General features: G+C 37.7%; 2 protein-coding genes across 5 annotated transcripts in view; one reads left to right on the top strand and one right to left on the bottom strand.

The window, feature by feature from the left end:
* Positions 1–729: 729 nt before the first annotated feature.
* On the bottom strand, positions 730–3,667 carry LOC129003031 (aspartate--tRNA ligase, cytoplasmic-like). The gene has a single exon (XM_054431232.1). It carries the CDS (start codon positions 3,458–3,460, stop codon positions 1,853–1,855), a length of 1,608 nt encoding a protein of 535 aa, XP_054287207.1. The 5' UTR covers positions 3,461–3,667; the 3' UTR covers positions 730–1,852.
* Positions 3,668–7,347: 3,680 nt separating this feature from the next.
* LOC129002178 (OTU domain-containing protein 7B-like) overlaps positions 7,348–26,288 on the top strand; it is a 41,663-nt gene continuing 22,722 nt past the window's right edge. For 2 of the 4 annotated variants that reach the window (XR_008491551.1, XM_054429789.1), the window contains exons 1-4: positions 7,348–7,553; positions 12,538–12,740; positions 20,703–20,858; positions 25,332–25,493. Coding sequence is in view for 3 of the 4 variants with exons in the window: in XM_054429789.1 (XP_054285764.1) it covers positions 12,563–12,740; positions 20,703–20,858; positions 25,332–25,493 (496 nt within the window). In the remaining variant the exon portion in view is untranslated. The remainder of the gene's footprint in view (positions 7,554–12,537; positions 12,741–20,702; positions 20,859–25,331; positions 25,494–26,288) is intronic. The other 2 variants (XM_054429787.1, XM_054429788.1) reach the window with 2 other exon arrangements.

Raw genomic sequence — 26,288 nt, 5'->3', positions numbered from 1 at the left:
CACTCGCCTGCGGCTCGTGCGGAATGATCTCGAGTGCAGCAAAGGCCCCCCTGAGCAGGGAGGATGTTGCACTCGTGTTAAAACACATTATATTTTTCCTACAGTCACTATAAAGCATATAAATAATTAGTCTTTCAAACACTACAACACGTTTTTAGGTTCAGCTTGCAACACAAATAGGTGCCCTAGAGAAAGTAGTCCCCGGTCCGTATCACTCCGCTATTTTTTCCTTGGCAAGCAATGTTCTCCGCGACTTGAGAAAATAGTTCCGTATATTTTTGTGATTTGCAGTGGTTTCCGCGCCTAAAAAAATGCTTTAAAGGTATTTTCTTGTTTATTAAGATCGTAGGAATGTTTTAAAAACATTTAAAAGAAAAGTCCAGAAAGTTCAGAAATCCCGAAAAGAGAACATAAACTATAAACATGAAATGACAGGTTAAATTGTAGTTATAATAGTCAATCAGCTGCTCATAGTAATATTATCTTTAAGTGTTGCCAACCTATTTCCAAGCGTACACGGATTACGTGCATAATAGAACCACGCTGTTTTGTGTTGTTTCGTTGGAATCCTGATGTTCGCCAAAGTATAAACCGTACGACAAAGTATAAATATGCAGCAATTAGCAGCTTTCTGTACTATAAACAGTACAAGGAAGCCAACTTTGTCGGGTGACTGCAAGAAAAACTCTATTGTCTCAAAGGATGTGGTTTGAAAAGTAAACCAAAGAATAAAATAATAAACTGTTTATTGAACAGAAAGTATAAACACACACATGGTTAGGATTACAACCCCAAAATATGAAAAGCTTGAAATAATCATAATGAAACAAGAATGTTTTAAAAAATAGCATAGAAATAAAGTTCAAAACAAATAAAAATGACATGCAAGTAGCTTAACTATTCTAACTTGAATCCACAGTAAGAGTTAGATAACCAATCTGGAAATAAATCATTTTCTGTCAATTAAATAAAATTATTGAATTAAGTTCATTGAAGTTTGGTACTGTACAGTTATTTACAAATATAAAGTGAATTCCTTCTCCCTGTTTACTCAAAATTGATATAAATTAAAAAACCGATAAAAAATGTGAAGTTTTTCCATAATGAAAAAGATAACTCACAACTGGTTTTAGGATTCCCTACCTTACTGACAAAAATAGCCTAGATGAAAATGTGCAAATAAATACATAGCATTTTCATCTTGTGATTGAAATTTTGGTACTTACGTATTGTATCGAACAAACCTAATAATTATGACGTAATTGGATTAGGTTATGAAGATTTTGTTACTTAAACTAATTAAAAACTTATTAGGAAGTCGGTTTATCGGTGTGGTCATCAGGAACTCGGTTTATCGGTGTGGTCAGTATATTACGTAAGTAGGCCTACTAAAATTTTTACCCATTAGTTTTCTGACATATAGGCTATAACATTTTGTGCATTTATTTCTGTCAGAAAGGACAGCCTGTTGTTAAACCTATCCACAAAATCCTTAACAACTCTGGCTTAGGGCCATATTTATTTATAAAACAGTTACCATACCTCACAATAATTTATAAAAATAGCCTAATACCCATTCCAACATTTAGAAAGAGCGTAGGTCTAAAGCAGACATAGCCTAGCTTGGAGTGAAAAAAACATAAAACCTTATTTAGGTAGGGCAATTGATATTTACCTACTTGAGTTATAATTTACAAATTTAACTTCACATACAGAGGTATAAATGCAGTGATTGAAAACAGTTAGGCCATACATGTACTTTATTATACACTTAAGGATGAGATTAAAATAAAAACTATAGGCCTACATTACCAAAACAATAAGTGGCGAATCTCATCTTACTGTAAAGTGTTTATGGAGTAACACGCTTCGGGTCACGGGGGAACATGGATGTCTTACGAATATTATCGAGTCCCAGATACAGCATAACAACTCGTTCTAAGCCAATACCACCTCCAGCATGAGGTGGACATCCATATCGGAATGAATCTATGTAAGCTTTAATTTTTTCAAGGTCAATATTGTGATGAAGAGCTCTTTGAGTCAACATTTCAGGATCGTGAATCCTTTGAGCACCTGACATGATTTCTTCTCCTCTCATAAATATGTCATATGAGTTGGATCTTTTGGAATCTTCAGGGTCGGGCATTGTATAGAAAGGACGCACAGCTAAAGGGTATTTGTCCAAAATGTAGAAATCTGTATTGTACTTAGCTTTGACAAGCCTTCCCAACAGCTTTTCATCAGGTGTACTCAAATCATCTTCATCACCGATGGTTACTCCAGCCTCTCGAAGCATGCTCAGGCCAGTAGAGAAGTCCAAACGGAGAGGAGGGTCGAGAAACTTGAAGGGTTCAACTGCAAACTGCTGAGCAACAGTTTCAATTTCAGTCTTATATTGGTCTCGAAGTCCTTTAAACATTTCAGTGAAGGTATTTCCAATTGTATCTAGAACTTCGTGGTAGTGGTACTTAAATGCCATTTCCAGATCAAGTCCAACGAACTCAGTCAAATGACGGTGAGTGTTACTGTCTTCAGCTCTAAAAACTGCACCAACAGTAAATACCTTGTCAAAGTCAGCAGCAATAGCCATTTGCTTGTACAGTTGAGGGCTCTGTGCAAGATATGCAGATGTCTTAAAATATGATACAGTAAAGACATTTGCTCCACCTTCACTGGCTGCACTAATGATTTTTGGAGTGTGAATCTCAACAAATCCTTTGTTGGTTAAAATATCCCTGAATAGTTTGCAAACACCAGCCTCTAGCCTAAAAATAGCTTGATTGGCTGGTGTTCTTAGATCAAGAACTCTGTTGTCCAGCCTCGTGTCCTGATTGACTCTTATATTAAGGCCTTCTTGGTCATCATCTTTAACCGGTCTTGCCGCATCTTCAATCAGGAGAGGAAGTTGGCTTTTGGCTTCACTTACAACCCACAGCTCATTTACATGTATCTCTACCAGGCTTTGGCTACAAGAATCAATTTTTTTGGGGACGTTGCTCACTTTTCCGACAACATCTACAATTGTTTCTTTATTTATGTTTGAAGCAAATTTAACCATCTGTTTGCTAATGGTTTCAGAAACATTGACAAGGCATTGCACAGTGAACTGTTGTTGACGGAGTACCATAAAACATTGTTTACCTTTTGCTCGGCTGGTGTGAAGCCTTCCTCTAACCAATACTATCTTGTTCTCAATAGAGGGTGTAAGGTCTTTGATATGATAAAATTCTTTGCTTCTCTTCATATCCTCTGCACTACTTCGAATGATTCCAAGCGAACCATATTTACCTTCTGAGACATCCTCTTCTACCTTGTTGATATCTCCTTGTCCTGAAGTTTTCTTTGCTTCCTTCTTGGCTGCTTTTTCTGCATCTTTGGCTGCTTTCTTTAGAGCTTTTTTGGACTTTGGGTCTTCTGTTCCACTCACAGTATCTTCTACTTTACTCTCCACAACCATCTTGGGCAAGAGAATACAATAACCAAGCTATGAATTATGATTACAATACAAGTTAAGGACAAATAGATAAAAGTAACATACGGTAGAGTGTGTAAAATAGCACACTGGGTGATGATGATAAAATTGTTTGAGGTTAAGGTATTGAGGTTAGACTGTTAATAAACTTATGATCTCATGATCTGATGGCTGATCTGATTCTGTTCTGATACGTACGGCTGAGGCTTGGCTGAGGCTAACTGGCCCTGGAATGGAATGGAATGACTGAGTGTCGAGTGAGTAGTGAGGTGCTGGTGGGTGCTGCATGCACAATTTTTATTTCAGGATTAATTTTGCCAGCAGTGTCATTTGGTTGTTTCTGATTGACTATAATGAATGTTTACTAAAAAAAAATAGTTTTGTTCATAAAATAAAATTGTAAAATGCCTCAATTTTATATTTTTTAATTATAAAAAGTAAACTGTCGTAACCTAACCAAACTAGCCAAACTTGATGATAATAAAAAATCGAATGAAGGATTAATCGAAAAAATAGTTTTGTTCGTAAAATAAAACTATAAATGGCTCAAATTCAATTTGATAATGTTTTAATTATAAAATTAAACTGTCATAACCTAACCAAACCAACCAAACTTGCTGATAATGAAGACCACCGAGACCGATATCGTTACACCGTATCGTTGCGGTAATGGTGCTCCCCCCCCCCAGAACACCAATCAGAAGCCTCCAAATGACACTGTTGGCAAAACTAGTCCTGAAATAAAAATTCAGCGTCCTGCCTGATTCAAGTTTTATCTATGGTGAAACAGTGAAGTGTGATTGTGAACCCCAAAAACTCCATTCCATTACGGAGCGTCTGGATGTATTGTGCCGCGCATGTGCGCTAGCAGGAGCGCCTGTTTGTAGAAATGACAATATTGACAATTAAACAGTCCGGTTACTTTTAATGTAATGTAACGGTTGGGAAACGTAACACAAGTTGTGGCTAATAGCTGTTTCTGTTAATTTGGAACGAACCCGTTATGCGGACACTTGGAATTTACCAACTGTGTGCGTATTTCGCAACTATTACTCAAATTTCCCAACTATAATATTCAGATTTCCCAACTAATATTATTACGTTTTTAACAATGTAAAAAGCTACCTTTAAACCCCCTTATAATAGCTGGCATACACAAATAACAAGAAATTAAGGTTTCTCACACTTTGTTACGTTGACTGTAATTGATTTTTTGATAAACACGTACTCAGTTGAATAGTGGATACTCCTCTCCGCCCACAGCTAAGAAAGAAATTTCCATAAAAAAAGTCTTGAATTACTGTTTACTAGATACGTTACGTGTCAACACTTTTTTTTAACATTAATTATTAATTTATACAAGGGTATATGTCGTCTGCTTTGAAAATAAACCTCTGATTCGAACGAACTCTGTTCGTTTAATATGTCACCACTTCGCCTTAAAAGTCTAGAACCTGTAGATCTTTATGCAACTTGGGGATTGAGAATGCACCTGGGGATTGACAATTCCCTGGTCTTCAATTATCAATTATTTAAGATGGGAACGCCACTATGTGCGTATTTTAACCAAAATATGAGTGAAGGATGAGTGTAGGATGAGTGGCGCGATCTTGTAGTCTTGTTAGTGACTAAGGCCGACATGTTCCGACCTTCCTTCAAGGCTAAGGAGAAGAGGAACCTGTATGTATGTATGTATGTATGTATGTATGAAACCGTTGAAATTCATTTTGTTGCAGCTCAGTGTATATTCTTCGAATGAATTGAAAATTATTGTAAAATGGACTGATGTGTTTTATTTGTAAGCAATTTGTTTTACAGTATTTTTGTCGTTGTCATACATTGTAAATGTGTTGCTACAATAAATATTCAAATTCGTTTATTTCGCTACAAATTAACAAAACAATTCCATTGGCTAAGTCAGAAAAAAGTACAAAGGACACTTAAACAACGTTTTTGTACTGTTTTGACTTGAGAGTAACAGCAGATTATTTCATTGATGGTTTGACTCAAATGATTTGACTTATCACTTTTTTTACTTGATAAAAATAACTACCTTGATAACACCATCAATGAAACATAATCCAATAATAATAAGTTACCTAAGTTACATTCCATTCCACTCGGACAGGATCTAATTCATAAGATATGAATATGTACTCTGTTACGTATACATCTTGAACTGATTTTCTTGGCTTCCTCTCTACATAGTACATCCGAAGCTTTTTATTAAGCTGCGCAATTAAAAATAGTTGCCATCTGTATCCACCTGTATGGTGGGCAGATTTTCCCATCCTTGTTAGTCAGTCGTGACGTCACGTTGATTCGATCGATTCGGGAAGTCGATGTAGTTCTAAATATCGTCTATCGATATTTGATCGTTATTCGCGTCGAATTCGTTAACATAACATCATGGTTGATGGTTATGGTTGTAGGTTGTTATTAATGTAGGTTTAGGTTGTTTCTCTACAATCTATGAATATGAAGTATGATTGTGATAGTCACAGTAGAAAACGCTTTTAAACTAAAGTTATAGAACGGTCTGTAAATTAAATTTACCGCTCATATGCAAATCTAATTGTATTATCGGTAATAAGGAGCTTATAACCAAGTTGGACTTGGCTTGTGACCAAGTAAAAGATAAACAAGAACTTGAAGCTATTATAGTATTATACAGGTTATGGCCAAAATCCTGCTTACAAGCACGCCTGCAAACAAATTTGCTATACGTAGATACTTCGGTTTCTTGCAATTTTAATAGAAAATTGGTCGTATGTATTAACAAAGTGTAATTTCGATTCCACTTGATCACCATCATTATTAGCTTCTGTTGCCTCCATTTAAAATCCTCTAATAGGCCTAGGCCTAAGTTAATACTTAAGTCATATAAATATAAAAATGTATAATTTAAGTTAAACTAGGCCTAGGCCTATCCAGAAAACAACTTCTCGTAAGTTAAGTACGGGTATAAATTAAAAATTAAACTAGTGAGTTATATCTGAAAACACGATTAACAACTTTTCTTTCGTTACGCTTGTCGACATTACATGCAATCCAACCAAACAAAAACAAAGAAAGAACCAAAGAACGAGAATCTCTAGAGTCCTGAACCTAACCAAGCAAGATTCGAGAAAGAAGATGGAAGCGTTTCGTTTCAGCGATTCTCAAGTAAAGTAAATTAGGGGTATTCGATATCGACTATTGACTTGTGGAGCTATGCGATACCAGTACGATAACTGCATCGCATCAACGATGACGTCACGACTGACTAACAAGGATGGGAAAATCTGCCCACCTATCAACCTGAGACATGTGATCGCGGTCGCGTCCGCGCGCCATTTATTGGCCAAGGCCTGCCACTCAGTGTTTCCATTCGCGGGATTATTATCCCGAAAACGGGATTTTTAGACCTTGAGCGGGATTAAAACGGGATGCGGGATAAAACGGGATTTTCGGCTGTGACGACTATTTTTATTTTTTTCTATTCAATTTCAGAGAAAAACTAACTGAAATTGTTTAAATACTGTAGCAAAATATAATAGTGATGTTTAAACAACATATAAAATTGATACGTAAAGTTAAATACTAGGAATTGTACCAAAAAAATCATGCGGGATAAAACGGGATTTTTCACCAATTTAAAAGCGGGATAAAACGGGATTTCACGACCCAGTAAGCGGGATTATTATTTTGGTCGTGTGGAAACACTGCTGCCACTGCCACTGCCAGTGTCAAGTGCCAACTCCAACTACGCCGTCTGTTGTGGAATCTACAATACAATTACTGTAATATACAATACGAATACTAACCAAAACCAACCAGGCAAAGGGAGAACGATAACGATAAACGATACAGTAGAGATTCAGCGTCGTGATTCGTGATAGTTACGGCTTGACTGACTGATTGAACGATTGATTGAAGTGAGAACGAGAAGTAAAGTAAACTGCGCTGGGCGGTTCTTCAGTCTTGTCTTCATCTTTATTTCGATTTCGTCTCGTTTGGGCTGGTGGAATCTATGCTGCATCAGTTAACACAAGCAAGATTATTATGTTTTGGAAATAAGTTAGGGACTACGCTTTCAGTAAGTAACCTAGCCTAAATAAAATCTTAAAATTTGTAAACAAATTACTCTTGTCACATTAATGTTTACACCCAAAATTTTGTAACCTTCAACTGTTTGTTTACGAATTGTTACACACAGAGCTAAATGATTTGGATGTTTTACAATTTATCATTGTGTTTAAAATTGTTATGAAAGTTTTGGTTTGGCTGTTCAAATTGAATCTATGTTCTCAAAGCTAGTTCATGTCAAGGTTAAACTAATGAAGTGTAACTTACCTAGCCTAAATTTTTTACCTTGAGGGTTTGTAGCTCCAATTTGCTGGAGTTTGCAGTAATCACTTAAGTTAATGTAAAATTCACTAACTTATACCTAACTTACTGTGTTTAAATGTTTAGTCATTGTAATTTTAATGCAAGACCTTATTAAACATAATACTGTATAGATAACTTAATTAAGTTGGATTGATTTAAATTTTTGCCAATTTAAAGATGCACTGAAATAGCAGCCTAGTTTACACAACAATCACGTAAAGATGGTGTTAACGATACAAGTAGGCCTAGATATTTATGGCGAGTGCCTTAAAAACTTTTCCGAGCGGAGCGTCGTTAAGTCTTAAGACTACAGTAGAGTCCCGCAAACTCGGCACTCGATAACCCGGCAGTCTGGATAACTCAGCCATCACCTGGCTCAGAAAATTATTGATTTTTTGAGTCCGAGTTAAGTTAAACATGGGCTCAAGTCAAAGCATTTGCAACTCGTACCAAGGATTTGTTGTACTATATCTGATGACTTAATACCTACTTGTGAAATAAATGTAAATAAATAAGGCAGCTAAAAGGAATAAAAATTGTATTGTTCTTATTTTTAACCCTAGTTCCCGATAACCCGGCATTTCACAAACTCGGCACCCTTCCAGTCCACATTACGCCGAGTTTGCGGGACTCTACTGTATTTACACAAGTTGCGTAGCCTACACTAACTTGGGCTGCACTTTACTTGACGTCCTACACTCATTCGATTGGTTTTTTTGATTCGATATTTTCATTCGATTCTTTTATTCGATATATCGTTTGGTTAGTTAGGTTAGGTTAACCTTACCTAACTAACCAAATGATATATCGAATGAAGCAATCGATTAACCCTAGGAGTGGCGAGACCGATTTTCAGTATGTGCTTTGTGGAGTGGCACGCTCATTTTGGTGAATTTGTAAGGGAGTTCTTCAAAAATCTGTATAAAATTAGTATGTAGAGATAAACCATTGAACCGTATATTCATTTTGTTCGTAATAGTCAATAGAATTCAAAAATAATAATACAAACCAATTTTAGAAAGGTAGATTTTTAGAAAAAAGTAAAAAAAATAAAATTTATAAATTTATCAAATTTTATTTCAAAAGCAAACACGTGTCACATGTAACGTAATTTTTTATTGCACAATTCAAAATATGCATTTTGTTCAGAATTTATTCTTCTACATAGACATATCATAATTTACACAAAATAATTAGATTTACTAGCAATAATACGGAAAATTGGAATACGTCAAATTCTTCAACTACACGTTGATAGATCCACAAATGCCCCCTACAATCAATATGCTTATATCAATATGATAAAACCATAAATTTTTTTGAAGCCAATAATATCATTCTATATAAGAATAACTAAATAAGATAAGTAATAGAATATTTGGTTTTCACAAAAGCAAAAATGTAAACAAAACAACTGATCAGCTGTTATAGCCCACAAAACTTCACTGACTTTTTATCCTATTTTGGATCACACATGTATAAATATTTATGCAAAATAATGCATAAATATTTCGCCTAATACAAAATAATAAACTAAAACGAACATTACAATGTAAAATTAGGGATAAACCCACACTTCGTCTTTGTTATCGGACAAAAACTCACGACGACGCCGCCATTTTAGGTTAGACGATGACAAGTGTTCTGTTCCTTTAGCTTTGAAAAATCAAAAGCTTCTATTTGTGTGACAAGCCTAACAACATTGAATTCTACTGTCCTGCGTCTACAAGAGAGTATATAAAACAACGTTTTTGTACTTTTCACATTATATATATGCGATTTAGAAATCGACATTTTATGTCGATCCGCCACATGAACAATATGTAAAAATAGGCTATTTACAAAAATTTTTTATCAGCTGTTGGAATGTATTATGACGTTATACTTTATACAGAATAAAAGATTTCTTCATGCTTGATGCAGTGGTACCACTTGCTTTTGTCAGAGACAAAAATTACGTCTGCTATTTATTTTTGAAATGACTCATCATTTACGATTGCGCAACAAAACATGGCGTTCGCGAGTTCGCGCGTATTTTTCGTTTAAATGTAACTCATTATAAGATCGATATATTTATGTTATAAAGGTTCATTCTTATAATAAAATGAAACTACGGAATTTTATCTTTCCATTGGTATAAGGGTTATGACATTTCACCGACTTTAAATGTGCTTGACATGCAACTGAAAAAAACGTTACATAAATCGACATATTCTGTCGCCCGCCACTCCAGCGGCACATACTCCTAGGGTTAATTGATATATCGATCGATATTTTCATTCGAATGAGTGTAGGACGTCAAGTAAAGTGCAGCCCTAACTTGCTTTACCTAGGCCTACAACAGTTTTTTAATTACTAACAATCACTCTTAGCTTCTAAGAGAGGTTATGTTTCCATTTATAACCTCTCATTGCCACTTACAATGATGCAATGACTCGTACACCAACTAACTTACTAATTGCACCGATCATTAACCCTAGCAGTGGCCAACGAATGTAATACGCTCGTTCGCCGTGACGCCTAGAATGGCCACCAGCGTAATACGCTAGTATGGGCCGAAATTTTTTTTACGCTTATAATCAACTCTGATATGAACAATATACCATTCAAAAGATCACATTCTGAACTTTCATTTTATTAACTTATACACTTAAACACTGTAGCAGGTAGGCTATTGTCAGGACGATTAGAAATCAAATGAATTTTTGGCGCGGCACGACTTTAGCAGCTGACACTTGCGAACTGTCAAAACACAACTCGTTTGGCATTACCCTGCTCGGGTATTTTCGTCTTGGAATGTTGCAAGTGGTACCACTGGATAGCCATTGATTTTATCTTCATTGTGGTATTGATTTAGAACGAAATATTGATTGCACAATAGGTCCGATTTTATGAAAACAGCTGTGTTTTAAATTTTTAACAAATGGCCAACCAGCGTAGGTAATACGCTAGAACGGAAAATACGAATGACAAACAGTGTAGGCCTACCGTAAGTTATTATTACTAGTCATATAATATGTAATTTTGAAGAGGAAGAAATGTAGCTTGTGATAGTGGCAGCCCTGCGCTCAGGGTTATTTCCGTTTTCTCTCACTAAGACAACGAAAGTCAAGTCATCACTACTGTCAAGGTCTCATACACAAAGTGCCTTGTATTCGCCATTGCTGTTGCTGCCGGTGAGTTGTCGCTCTAGTTTTATCCGCGATTTATTATTAAATTCGTTATTATTTTGTATTGTTAGGGAAATGTGTGTGTATATAACAGTAATCTTCATTCATTTTACTACGCATGAATATTTACTGAATAGTGGGGAATTGTGTTTATTAAAGTTTGGATTTTTCTTGCGGTTGTATTTTGCGGTTTTCCGTTTATTTATATTATTATGCTCCTAACACGTAAAAAAAAAGTTTTTACCGAACGTGTTATACATTTTTATGTAGGTAGCCTAATTGAATACACTACAAGATGATTATGTTGGTTTGAAATAAAAAAATGTTGTACAAAAGTATTATACTAAATAGGCCTACACTATGAAATTTTTTTTACAAAATCGCTAAAATAAAAAAATATTATTTTATTTATAAATAAAAAACTGTTTTTTCCTACAGTCACCCGACAAAGTTGGTTTCCTTGTACTGTTTATAGTACAGAAAGCTACTAATTGCTGCATATTTATACTTTGCCGTACGGTTTATACTTTGCTGCACATCAGGATTCCAACGAAACAACACAAAACAGCGTGGTTCTATTATGCACGTAATCCGTGTACGCTTGGAAATAGGTTGGCAACACTTAAAGATAATAATAATATGAGCAGCTGATTGACTATTATAACTACGATTTAACCTGTCATTTCGTGTTTATAGTTTCGGTATTTCTCAACTTTCTGGACTTTTCTTTTAAACGTTTTTAAAACATTCCTACGATCTTAATAAACAAGAAAATACCTTTAAAGCATTTTTTTAGGCGCGGAAACCACTTCAAATTACAAAAACATACGGAACTATATTCTCAAAACGCGGAGCACATTTCTTGCCGAGGAAAAATAGCGGAGTGATACGGACCGCGGGTACTACTTTCTCTAGGGCACCATTTGTGTTGCCAGCTGAACCTAAAAACGTGTTTTATAGTGTTTGAAAGACTAATTATTTATATGCTTTATAGTGACTGTAGGAAAAATATAATGTGTAACACGAGTGAAAAAGGCTTTTGCTGCACTCGAGATCATTCCGCACTCGCCTCTTGCTCTCGTGTGCAGCAAAGTGCCACTTTCACCTCTAGTTACACAAATAACTATTACCATAAACTTTTTGACTTTTTTGGATTCCTTACTTTATTAGCTTTACAAACATGTATATATCATTATTAGTATACATGTAATATATTAGAATCAGCTGATAATTTGGTTTCCCGTCCGGAACATCAACAAACATATGCGGATATATCTGTCACCCGTCATTTATCGCCAAAGACTTAGGCGGATATATTCGTTACCCGTCCGCTAAGGGTTAAAAGTTACACAGACATATGACTTAATCCTCCTATGAATACTTTTTCCAGCATACAAACTTTTTTGCACTAACCCATTGGGGAAGGAATTAATGCACTGCCTGCAGCATCCTCTGTTTGCAATTCATTTTATTGAATTTGTATAGACTTTTACTTTTAATTTAAATATGATTTCCTTGCAGGTATTATAGAACTTACAGATAAAAAATGGCCGGAACCACTGAAAGCCAAAGTTTTGTTGCAACACCATCTCCTGTTTTGAGCCAATGGAGAACAACTCAAGATGAAGAGAATGGGAACACGGTTGAAGCTACTATGCTGCCAAACGGAAATTCCCCGCCTAGACCTTCCCTAAAGAAGGCTGAGAGTGTGGAGGTTGTTGATTGTAAGTACGAGTAAAGGGAAAGTCAATTTAAACTTTGATTGTAATTTCTTTGATAATACAGTCCAACCTCAGTATAACGAATCTGAAGGGACCGAACTAAATATTCGTTATATCAAGGATTTCGTTAAAACGAGGTTTGTTATATAGAGGTTATGTTTGCAGGAATTTCGCTAAGTCGAGGTTCAGAACCAGCGTCGGTCAATATAGGTCGGGATTAGACATTCATTAAAACACAATTAAAGTAGCATAGGCTACAATACTTTACAGTACAGTGTTTACATTGTACAGTAGAACCTAAATTATCCGGCATAAAAAAGGGGAGGGATCTTGAATATTGCGCAATCATGAAAATGGCATTGACCTTGGTACAGGTTAAAAAAACTGTAAGTTAAAAATCACAGCTTGTTCTAACCCTCCTAAAACCTAGCCAAACACTTTATTGCGTAGTAATAAACCATGTAAAGAACAAACAAAACAGTAGTAGAAAGTTTTGTAAGCTACTGCTCGCGATAGGCCGGTAGGCTACTTACAGTACAGTACTAATTTATCACAACAGAGGAATGTCAATAATAATCATTAACTATAGCATTGGTGTTGCTAGTTGAAACAAATCGTATTGAAAACAATAAATTATTAGATAAGTCATTATAAAAGTGTATAATCATAGCCAACTTAAAGATACCAGTAATAAAAACACTCGAAAAAGGAATGTTAAAATAACGATGTTGCTATTCTTTCTCTTTGGTTTTTTTTTATATTCTTTCTTAGGTTTCTCTTTATCCAAAAATTGTACAATTCACCATAGTTACTTATCGCCCAATCACAGCTTACTAAACATTACGTCGTCATCAGTCCTTAGTGAATGAAATCAGTTCTCAGTTGCAACATAGCGCGCGCAGCGACAGCAGACAGAGATGTGTAGAACGGAGCAGACGAATGTTAGCGCAAGCGATTACGTCACCTTTCTATTTCATTTGATAAAGAAACAGATTTTTAAAAACAATAATGGGGTGGGGGATTTGTTATATCGAGGGAAAGACGTAGACAATTCGTTATGCAGAGGTTAAATTCGCAATGTAGAGGTTCTGACAATGATAAATTCGCTATATTGAGGTGTCTTATTTTAGCCGAAATCATGAAAATTTCGTTAAATCAAGGTCGTTGTTATGGTTTGTTCGTTATGTAGAGGTAAAATATACATTGTGTCTTATGGAGAGTTCTAGGGGATTTTAAAAAATTTGTTATATCAAGGAATTCGTTGTATCGAGGTTTGTTATATTAAGGTTAGACTGTATAACTCTAACTTATATACATTTTGTGCCACAAATAGAGCAGACTTGAATGATACTTTTGTCTTACATATTATTATTAGGTATGAATTGTCATTGGCATAGTATTTTGGTTCTTAAACCAAAGCATTTTGGTTTATCCGGCCAAATTGTTATGTCCCGTATCCGGCCAGGGGCTTGGTCCTGTGGTGGCTGGATATGAGGGGACAGGAGTTATTGGGTGGGGGAAAACTGTGGTAATTATCTAGGAGATTGTGACCATGGGAACATATTGATTTATGCCTATATTATTATTAGAAATTTCTATGTTGTGCATTGGAATGTTGTGAGATGATCTTTGTAGCTGTGTTACTAGCTAAAGGCATACTCTGCTTGGAGCGACTGTAGCGATAGTTGCACAGCGATTATCGCTCAGCTAATATCGCTGTTGCGGCGTCCGTTTTGCTTAGATCGATTAATTTTCGGTCGCCGCACAATGTTTCATAGATTGTTGAATACCAGCACTCACATTTGTGAAGTTTTGAGTCCATTTTGTAACCTTTTAAAATTATACTCCTCAGTGAGGAGTTAGAAGACGAAGCTCTACTTGACCCTAGTGGATGTATCAATAGACTGATCGATAAAAAATACATAGTGATAATGGTGATACGTAGGATTTGGGACGGATACATATCACTAGACGTCACTAGATAGGATATAAATAGAAAACTGTAGTGATATCAATTAAAAAAATATATAGCCTAATTTATATCAATTAAAAAATTAGTGATATCAATAAGAGTACATGAATGTCAGAAAATAAAACCTGGAATCTAAATAAAAAAGATTTATTCATACAAAAAAAAACTGATACACAGTATTAACACCCACACTACGTAAATAACACAAAGTCAACTTGAAACAGTAAACATTTTATATTTAAATTTGAAAAGATGAGGATTACCAAAAAAAAAATTTAAAAACAACCATTTGAGCAATGACCAATTAATGCAAAGTTTGCTGGAAATAAAGAGTCGCCTGTTTCTTCTACAATTTAATGTAAAAAACAAAATGAATGTGTAAGGAAATATAACCAAAACTGCACAATCAAAATAGCACATGAATAGAAAAATTAATTTGAACAAAAAGTAAACTATGCTTATTTTAACCCCTATTATTAATGTGCCTACTAAGTGAATAGCACTGTTTTGAGGTTCTGCACATGTGTCGCTGCGTATCAGTCGCGGCTTGATTATCGCAAGACTGGTACTCAGGGCAGTGGTCCACGACTGTAGCTAGCAACTCTTGCAACATTGCTCTAAGCAAAACAGGACAACGCATTCTCCGTTAGAAAAGTGCTCAACTACTATCTCTACGCGACTATTGCTGCAATCGCTCCAAGAAAAATAGGCCTTAAGATCAGCTGGTTCATCAGTCAGGATAATTTATTCAAAGCCCAATGATCAGGAACAGCTGGGTCAATCAATCAATCAATCATTCAAATATTCTTTATTCAAGTTTAGACAATATGTCTTCAATAGCGCCATTAAACTAACATAAACAAAAAATTATAAACTAAATAATAAAAAATGTAATTATGTAAAAATAATAATTAGGTCTAGTTTCGAACCATCAAAAAGCTACTGACGTTTGAGGATCGATCCAGCCACCTTTTGATTACTAGGCAGGAGGAGGTAAAAATGCATTTACGCACACTGAGATGCTCAATGGCCTCTCAGTAGTGCTGGACGGCGGGCTCAATGTCCACGGACTACTGGCTAATACAACCCCCTCATCTCGTAGGACACTAGCCTGGAACTGTTTAGCACATTACTTCGGGCTAGGCCGTTTAAACTACGCCTTTTACACTACCGCTTTCCTTTCCTCCTCAGAGCACTCCAAAGTATGGCCTCGATTAACTGCTTTACACAGTTCCAGGTTCTCTCGCCCTGGAGCATAGCTCCAGCAATGTTGTCAGGAGTAATATCGACGGCGATCTCAGAGATCTTGAGGCTCGGCGGACATGCCACTTGTTGCAAAATAAGAAGGTACGTGTCTGCAATGCCGGGACAGTACAGACAGTCCGGGCTGGCAGCCTTCCCCATTCTGAGCAAAAAGGCCCGGAAGTACTCGTGACCCCGTGAGTCCCTCGTGAGTCACGGAGCACCCAACCTCACCATGCTCCCGTTCCACCCATGGTCGGATGCTAGGAATGAGCCTTGCGGTCCAACGTCCCCGAGACTCGGCCTCCCATTCGCGCTGCCAGCGGTCGAAACTGTGGTCGCATTCTTCTCTGGCAGCAGTCAGAGATACTTTAGGTCTCCTGCGGTAGATCGCCTGTTGCTCCCTCGCGAGATAGAAGACGGGGATGACACTGTCAATCACCATGACTGCAGGCTCGGAGACCATGCGGTAGGCGGAAGCAACTCCCAAGGCCCCTCGACGCTGAACACGGGAGAGCCTGTCACGGAAGACACACCTCTCCAGCACATGAGCCCAGACTTCAGCGCCGTACAAGAGAACTGATTGGACGGCAGACATCAGTAGGCGGCGCTTGCAGGAGCGGGGGATGCCGACGTTTGGAAAAAGCCTACTAAGGGCAACAACTCCCTTAGCGGCTTTGTCAACAGTTCGCTTAATCTACTCGCCGAAAGACATTTTTCTGTCAATCATAACACCAAGGTACTTAGCACACGGCTTGTTCTCTAACTGGGCATAGCCTACTTGCGGAGGAAGGAAGAGCGGTGGGAATTCTTTTCTTGGTTAGGACCACAATTTCTGTTTTTTGACCGCAACAACAAGCCGTGGTCCTGCATCCACTCGTTGACACGGACCATAACTACACCAAGTTTAAGCTCTGCTTCTTCCACGCTTCTGCCTGCAACCAAAGCAGCGACGTCGTCAGCGTAGCGTAGCCAACGAGGCGGGTCTCGTCTGGCATTCCGAGTCTTAGCAGAGGATCGATCCCTGTGCAGCCCGAGAAGTGACAGAGATCCGGCGCTGACGTTCGGTGGTGTCAAAAAGCAAGACGCGGTCTGAAAGATAGGACTCAATTATTCGCAAGATGTAAGGAGAAACGCAGAATGAGTGCTCGAGCGTCCGAAGCATGTCACTCCACCTGGCGGAATTGAACCTGTTCTTCACGTCATGAGTGACGAGGAGAACTAAGCGGCGCGACCAATGACTGTAGTTCACCGCACTCTGCACTGCTCAACTACCTCTCGGATGGCATCAATGGTCGAGTGACCAGAACAAAAACTATGCTGCTGCAGGGACAAATCACCCGCAGAGTCAATAGCCTCGGTCAGTCTGACACAAATTAACTTCTCCCTCACTTTGCCGCCGGTGTCAAGTATACACAGTTGGCGGTAAGAAGAGGGGCCCGGTGCACTCTTCCACCTTCCTCGCCATTTGGAAAACGCCTTCCGCCAAACAGGCGTTGAACATATCCAACAGTAGCTTTGGATTGTACTCAACAAAGAGCTTGAAGATTTCCGCAGTAATGCCATCAGGACCGGGTGCTCTTTGATTTCTCAGGGATTGGACAGCGGAGGTAAGTTCCTCTTCCTGAAAGGCTGGGAACGCGACAAGATCCCTGAAATCTCAAGTTGGTCGTGCTGGGTGCTTTGGAAACAACGAGTCGACGACAGCAGCCATGGCAGCAGGTTCCATGACTACAGGCTGGTGAACCAGTCCCTAGCTTTTGGGTTACTATCTTGTAGCCCATCTCCCAGGGGTTGTTGTCGACGTTCTGTCACAGTTGCTTCCAGCACCTGACCTTACTCCGGTGACCTTGTGCTTTGCCGATCTGGCAAAGACGACCGAGGTTCCAACGTCAAGGCAGATGGGCTGAGTTGGCATATGGACGCCTGCGCTCAGGAAGTACCCCAAAAAACAATTGCCTGGTTATCGCTTGCAGAGTAGTCTTAGGAGGCTCGCCAGTCAGAGATACCAATGGCTAGGCCTTCAGATGGCAGAGAGATGTCAGGAATCGTTTCTCTATATCTCAGGCGACGGAAAAGTGAAGATATTGCCCGGGCTTAGGATATGAAGACCCAGCCTGGCTGCCATCTCTAAAACATATCGTCCCCTTGTGTTTGTTTGGGGTAGACCCCATTCCACCGCCCTAGCGTTGAAATCTCCACAAACAATTGCCCCACCATCGACGTTTAGAATCTCGTCCTCTAGAGAGTCGACCATCTGGCAGTACTCTGCAATGGGCTGGTTGGGTGTGAGGTAGCAGGAGAAGAAAGTTAGACCTCTGCTCCGCACCCACACGAAACCGTTTCCTGCACCAGAATCCAAGATCAGTACCTTCCCAGGGTCGAGGACTCAGATGGCCGCCGTCCTGGAAACATCAGGCAACCACTGATGAAGCGTCAGTTCTGATATTGCTCACTCATCAGCAAAATATCGGCGCCTTGCTCGGTTGCGAATTGGTACAGCAGACCGTCAGCTGTCCTGCTCCTTTGAATGTTAACCTGAACGGCGCTGATCATTTCTGGGTGGATTGGCGGATCTTCTGCAGTGCTTGCTTAAGCAGCACAACGGCTTGATCCCGCATCGTGCTTGATGGCATCGTTCTTCAAGCCGGCCTCTGTGCAAAGGACACGAGATTCAGCGGAGCTGCAAACACTGGCCCTGTGATCCTGGCCGCCGCACTTGTAGCACATATTGCTTCTGTCGAGACCTTTACAGCGATTAGCTATGTGGTTGAACCCCAGGCATTTGTAACACCTGGGGGCTACGAGCTTCTCGCAGACCCGGCATCTCACACATCTGACCTTCATGAGCCCTTCAGCTAGGAGTTTTCTCCCATCTCTAGCTCCCAACGTCAATATCACCATCTCCTTCCTCGAGAGTTGGTCTTCGAGACGAAGATCTTCATCACCATGGGTTCCCCGAGGACAGACTTGACTACAGTGGAGACCTCTTCCTCAGTCGTGACTTTGTCGATGTCCCTTACTTCCAACGTTTGGCTCGAGAATTCGTACTGAGACGTTTGCACCAAGGATGGATTGCAAATCGGCTCCGAAATCTGCCTTCGTCCCGGAGGAATGGCCAAGCTCTACTAGGGGGTCACACGCTCTGGTTTTTTTGAGCGATTTGATGACAGCTCCCTTCTCTTCGGGCTTCGCCTTTTGACGTATTGTCGGCTTGATTAGAAGAGCGTCAAGGCGTTTCTTAGAGGCTCTCTTCTTGGGCTTCTTTGCCGTCTCGTCACCAGGCTGGACAACATTGACTGCTGAGGAGGGTTCTTCTGCTTGCCCTTCCGTTTGGCAACTGTCACCCACTCTTCTGGTTTGTTTTTGTCGACCTTCTTTTTCTTCCTAGTGACAGGCTCAGCTGGGCTTGAGGTGGCTCGCTTAGAGCTGGCCGCAGTTGAGGACGGTTGTCGTCTGTTGTCGTGGCAAAGTCTGCGTCGACGAAGAGACGAGGGTCCTTTCACAAGAAGACTTCCAAGACTTGCGGAGGTGGAGGATGTGGTTAAGATAGGACTCCAGCTTGGTAATCCCAGTCTTAACGTCTTGGTTCAACGTCTCTGTCTGCGTGTCGCAGACTTCATCTGACTGAGAGTATCAACTCAAACACTTCCTCAGGAGGTCCTCCTCCTCCTGCCTCGCCAGGTTCACGGCCTCGTATGGCGAAGCCGATTTCTTACTGCCCTGCTCTGGCAGAGTTTCTGAGAGCGACAATGGATCGGCACTCAGGGTGAAAGAACGGGGTCGAACAGGGGAGCAACTCAAACGTGAGCTCTTCCTGAACGGGTCGAAGTCCACTTCAGGTGTCGTTTCTGCCTCTTTTTTGGGTTAGGAAACCCGAAAGTTTTTCTTTTTGGTTGTGTTCTGCCATTTTTCAATTGTTTCCCCCCTATGCTGTGCCCTCGTGAGAATGTTACCCTTGTTCACATCGTGCATGGCAATACTCCATGCCCTGCGCCCCCCAAAACCCAGAACGCTCCAGACAAGGCAGTGGCCTCGGCAGAGCCCCCCCAAGGCCGCAGCAAGGCCCTATCCGGTTGCCATCCGGCACTACTGGGGCCAAAGAAATTTTCGCCGGATGATAGGGCAGCCAGGTCATTGCCGGCTAAGCTGACCCGGGCCCCTGTACTATCCAGCAGCCTGGGATGTGCAAGAATGACCCAGTTTTTAAGCTGTATCCTCTCCCTGAACGGACTTCCTACACATTGGGAGACAAAAGGACACAGAGCCATACACAAGAATATACCAGAGTGATTAGGAAAAATTTGGTCTATTGATTTTAAATGGGATATGTTGGTATGCAGAGGGGACACTAAAAAAATGGGGGTGCTCCCCCCTTTTTAGTCGACTCTTACTACGAGCAAGGGATTCTGTTCTCTATTCTAATGCCGGAGGAGCACTAAAACCACTGAGCTACAGCCATAAATAGTTAATTGCCCTGCTCCAGCTTACTCAGCAGTGATGTAGGGTCTTTTTTATCACTATCTTTCACAGCCATTTTGAAGAACCAAATCATATCGAGGAAGCTTGTTGAAAAACTTGATGACACACTTTCATTTAATTTCATTTCATATAACTTTATTCATTAAAGTACAATACATAGATACAGGAATGGCGTCAAGAGTAATTTAAAAAATTGGTTAACACTTAAGTTAGGGTAACAATACTTAGCCTAGCTAATTTCTGTAAATTCAAAATTTTACTATTTCCAGATAAGAAGCTCAACAGAGGAATATCCCGTGCTACAGATAATGTGAATCTCGTTTCACAAGTGCGCTGCGAACTTGTCTTGGACAACATTGAACAAGATTTCTTCATTGAAACTCCTATCCATACATTTACACTGCCAGATTTTGCAGTATATGCAGGTTAGTAGGGTCAATTCATAACAGGATGATTTTGTGTCTCATTTAAATTTGTTGGTATGAGTGAGTGTGGTCTGTATCTACTTAACCCTTTCGCTGCCAGCATTTTTCATTTGTATAATCAAGAACCGCCGAGGCCATTTTGTACTTAAACGCAATGTTTATAACTTTTTTATTTTTGCAAATATTTTGGTAACACTTTTCTTCTAGAATTGTAATAAAATTGCCTTTATAAAAATATAATATTTATAAAGGTTTGAATGGATTTTTTATGTTACCAAATAAGTAAAAAATATAAAAATAAATAAATACAACTTTGAGTACAACCAAGGTAACTATATAAATAAAAAATAGTTTATCAATATTCCTGTTATTTTTATTACTTCACACATTTGCTAGCAAGCATACGAAATTTGAAAATCCTACCTTGAAAAATAAGCTTCTTTTCAGGGTTTGAAATAAATTGTCTTCAGAGAGTTTTGATGTCTTCGCGTCACTCAAATGCGCTATATAACGTCTAATGCCATATCATGCACAAGAAAAGGAAAGAAGCCTACAGTTTTTCTTTATGCCAAAGAATAAAGATAACACCAACTATTTACAACATAAAACTATATACATACACTTAGCCTAACAAATTTAAATGGTCTAACATCGTCTACGACCTATGCAGATGTATGATTCTAAATTACTCATATTGTGTAGATCGGTGTAGTTATGGTTTGAATTAATGAGGTGATTAGCAAAAGCAGATTTGGAGTTTCTCCTTGGTAGATTTGAACCTTGTAGTGAAAGAACGGGCAGTTTGTCCGATATAAAACTCTGACAATCGTCACATTTAATTTTATGAACACCTGTGCTGTTTACTTTATCAAGTGTCTTCTTTCTTCTTTCCCCGAGGAGGAAAGAAAGTTTGTTAGGCGTTTTATATGCGACTTGTACTTTATGTTTCGCCATTTCTTTCCTCAGTGTGTTGTTAAGTACAACTCCGTATTCTGCAAAGACATATTTCTTGGGGTCTTTTTCTTGGTTTTCTTTAATTTTATTTTTCTGTTTGTTTATAAGTTTATCTATTAGTGAGCTCTCGTATCCGTTGGATACTGCGATATATTTTAGAATATGTAATTCATTGTTATAGTTTTCTGGTGAGAGTGGAATAGATAATAGCCTATGTACAAAGCTGTTATAAGCAGCTGTTTTGTGGATGATGGGATGTAAAATGAATTGTCTGGTCTGTTGTGGTAAGTTTTCTATAAATTCTAAAATCCAGGCAATGGTCGGTTCTTGTAATTGTGACGTCCAAAAAATGTAAGGACGTGTTTATCTCAGTATCAAGGTAGGTTCAGTTTCAAGGCTCACTTAGCAGCACAAAACAGCTATAGTTATTTTATAACACAAGGATCAATTGACGCAACAGGTAAATTAAACCTTTTATATTTTGCATAATCTTGATCCAGAGGCTAACCCATCATACCAATTAATTGCACACCAATCTCTGTCAAGTTATGAAATATTGTGTCTCTACTCACTGACAACTTATTTTGACCAAGTTTAGTCATAATTTACTAACTAAAAACGCTTCAGAACAACTAACAAATCTTGAAAAGTTATCTACAAACGTACATGATCACTGTTCAACGTCCAATATATCGGACCGTGGCGGCCAAAGGGTTAATGTACTAAATAAAAATAATATTTTAGTCATTATTATGTATGAAGTGAAGGTATTATTTATTTATGCTCTTACTAATATTATAAATGTGAAAGTTTGTGTGTTTGTAATTGTTTATGTGTTTGTTTGTTTGAAGTTCAATTACGCATTAATCAATGTCTGAAAATTGGTTATTTCTCTGACCTTCTCAAAATTTCTAAAATTACTCCAGTATATAAAAAAGGCGATAAAAATCTTCCTAGTAATTATCGTCCTATTTCAATAGTGCCAATCTTTTCCAAAATTTTTGAATGTCTCATGCATAAACAAATTAATGAATATTTTGAAAACAACAATTTATTGACAAATTCACAGTTTGGATTCCGTGAGGGTAAATCAACAACTTCAGCTGTCTTAGAAGTAGTTAATAAATCTTTAAATGCATTTGAAAATAAAGAAACTGTTTCATTAACTTTATTTGATCTTACAAAAGCATTTGACTCTGTACCTTTTAATATTTTATTCAAAAAACTTGAATTTACGGTATTACAGGTGAAACTTTAAACATTTTAAGATCCTATTTAACCAATAGAAAACAGTAGGGATGGACGAGATTGGATTTTTAGTTCGAGACGAGACGAGACGAGATTTTTTATTTCTCATAAAATTTCGAGACGGGATTTCCCTTCTCATACACAACGGGAAATGCACGTTCAAAATTTTTACCTGATTTTGTAACATTGTTAGATGACTGTTTAAATACAAAAGTAATGATAATAGGCAAGAATATTTACAATCTTTTATTAAAAAACATCAGCATAACATTTTTTTTATTAATCACGCTTAACTTATAAAAAATGCCTACGATTAGGAAACATAGTGATATCAGTTAGGATAGAGTTCAACTTATCCTAAAATAAAATAAATCATAAAATAAAAGCAATTATTAGTTTTGATAAAATAGTTACTTGTTTTGACTTTTTATAGTAATAAAACATTCCTCACACTGCAACAAAACTTCTCAAATGTTATTAAAGTAATGTTATTAAAATAATTAAAGTAATATTTACATTTAAAGAATTAATTAAATAAGAACGCCTTCGCAAAGGAAACGCAACTACAACACGCTCCTGTATTGCGGGTATTGCATTGACTTTCTGCAGGCGTTTAAAATTTTTTTTTTATTTTTTTTTTTTTATTCTCGTCTCGATAAAAATCTCAGCCAAAAAGAAATCTCGTCTCGTGTAACGAGATTTAAAATCTCCCGAAAATTTCCCGAAATTTCGAGACTTGACCATCCCTAGAAAACAGTATGTATCTGTTGGAGGCAGTCATTCTGACTTAAGATTGGTTGAAGTAGGTGTTCCACAGGGCTCAGTTTTGGGACCCTTCTTGTTTTTAATCTCGATAAACGACCTGCCGAAGAATGTTGATGTAGACACTGTTGTGTATGCTGATGACACAACTTTGATTGCAACACATAGAGATATCCATGAGCTTGATTTAATTACTAATGAATCAATAACGTCAGCACTAAATTGGTTTTCCTCAAATAAATTGATGTGTAATCAAGAAAAAACACAGAGAATTCTTTTGAGTCTATCCCCACTTGATAATGAATTAAAATCAGTAAAATTGTTAGGATTCCAAATTGATTCAAAATTAAATTGGCAAGAACACATAGAAATCACATGTAAAAAAATTTCCAGAGTAAATTATCTAATTTGGAAACTCAGAGATTTTGTTAGTAATGAATACCTTCGGACTACTTATTTTGGTTTTTTTCAATCCCATATTTTTTACGGGATTATACTTTGGGGACACTCCCCCCACACCCATGAAATTCTTTTATTGCAAAAAAAAGTTATACGAACAATCTGTGGGGTTGGCCCTGTGGATAGCTGTAGACTTCTTTTTATAAACCTTAAAATTTTGACTGTAGTAAATTTGTATATTTTTCACATACTCCTCTACACTAAAGCTAATCTACATCAATTCACTTGTAGAGATAGTATACACTCTTACAATACAAGAGGCAAATCCAATCTAGAAATCCCTGCCCATAGATTGGCCAAAACACATAACTGCCATAAAATAAATTGTATACGGTTTTTTAATAAATTAGGTCTGGCAGCCAAACTGGTTCCTTTTAATAGGTTTAGGTCAAAAATGTTTGAGTGGCTCATCAAAAATCCATTTTATTGTATAACAGAATATTTACTTTCTAATGTTGACATTGATTTTTAATATAGAACCCACTACTGTATTTTTTATAGTTTTTATAGTTTTAGTTTTGACTATGTCTATTCCTTGTAAAAGGTCAATGACAATAAAGTTCTTGATTCTTGATTCTTGATTCTGGTCGGATTGAGTTGAAATTTGGTATGGTGATAGCTCACATTCCCGATAAACCCTAGGACTGCCTTTCGCCGTTTAGCTGGCGGTTTCATGTGTGCGCTCGGTGCCCAACTGCCGTTTGCCGTTAGTTTGTGCTTTTTTTTTTTCAAACGCTTACTACGCAATGAAAATTATCCAGAAGCGTAATAATTTTGATACCGTTGGAAAGAGGAGATTCTGAGCTCTTATTTTCATATATAAACGAACCTAGTAGCACTAACAGATCAATATAACTGCTATCATAATTAGAACAATATTTAGTGTGCGTAACATTTGCGGTGATCGACAAAGTCTCGTAAAATACGTTATCTTGAAAAAAATCTACAAGTCTTAATTTTTGCCTAAACAGGAAGTGGTTGATAATAAATGACAAATAATGCTATAGGGATGATTTTAAAATTTCAATGTAATTTGTTCTTCTTCTTCAGAGGATTTTCGACAGTTCCTAGAGAAGGACCTAATTGCTGTGTCAACACAGCAATCGCTGGAGCAGGCCAATCGTCTAAACTGGTGGTCGGCTGTATGTCAGAGGTTGTGGCCCTTGTCTACCTCTGGTGACGGAAACTGTCTGTTGCATGCTGCGTCTCTTGGTAAGTTTATCTTATTTGAGGGATTGTTGTGGACATTTTATGATCAGTGAAAACAAGATTTGTGTTTTTTTGGAATCTGGAATCTTATCCTGTCTTCTGGTGAGGAAGTATGTAAAACATAACAATCAGTTCTTAAACTTAGTCAAAGCTGGACAATCATAATAAAAAACACAGGGAACTAAATTGTAGTCTAAACAAGAAAAAAAAAATCCTCAAATAAAACGACAATTAATACAAGTAGAGAGACAAACACAATGGACGTTTACATAAGATGGTGGCTCAAGCAAGACTTAGTTTATTTGTAGTGATGTGTTGATACCAAAATCTATCGATTCTCGATACCAATACTGTACACACCTGTAAAATCGTTTCTCGATACCAATACAATTTTTTTTATAGTTTTTACTAAATTTTCTGAATGGATTGGCTATACTACACCAACCACTGTCTTTATATCCTCCTATAACGTATTTTTGAGATAATGGGGTATTTTTCAAGTCAAGAAAAAATTTATGAAGCAATACAAATTACTAACTAGCCAATTGAAGTTTTAAGCCTTTATAAACACATTTAATTATTATAAATACATAACCAACAATATAAAAGGTAAATAAAGATCTAACTACTAAAGTCAAAATGAAAATGTTATTATTACTGCAGATGTGCCTAATATTTTCAGTCAAGTCTAACTCGGGGTAATATTGTGATCTCAAACACGGTCTTGGTGACACCATGATCTTCTGGGATCAATGCCATATCCCGAATATCTTCCTCAATCACGGAAACATTATCACT

Source organism: Macrosteles quadrilineatus, unplaced genomic scaffold, assembly GCF_028750875.1.
Source record: "Macrosteles quadrilineatus isolate MER2022 unplaced genomic scaffold, UCM_ALF_1.0 Scaffold_9__3_contigs__length_116548681, whole genome shotgun sequence".
Classification (NCBI taxonomy): Eukaryota; Metazoa; Arthropoda; class Insecta; order Hemiptera; family Cicadellidae; genus Macrosteles; species Macrosteles quadrilineatus.
This window is presented reverse-complemented; position numbering and strand designations above follow the sequence as displayed.

Coding starts and splice junctions, on each gene's coding strand:
- LOC129003031 (XM_054431232.1), bottom strand. CDS start 3,460: ATGGTTGTGGAGAGTAAAGTAGAAGATACTGTGAGTGGAACAGAAGAC.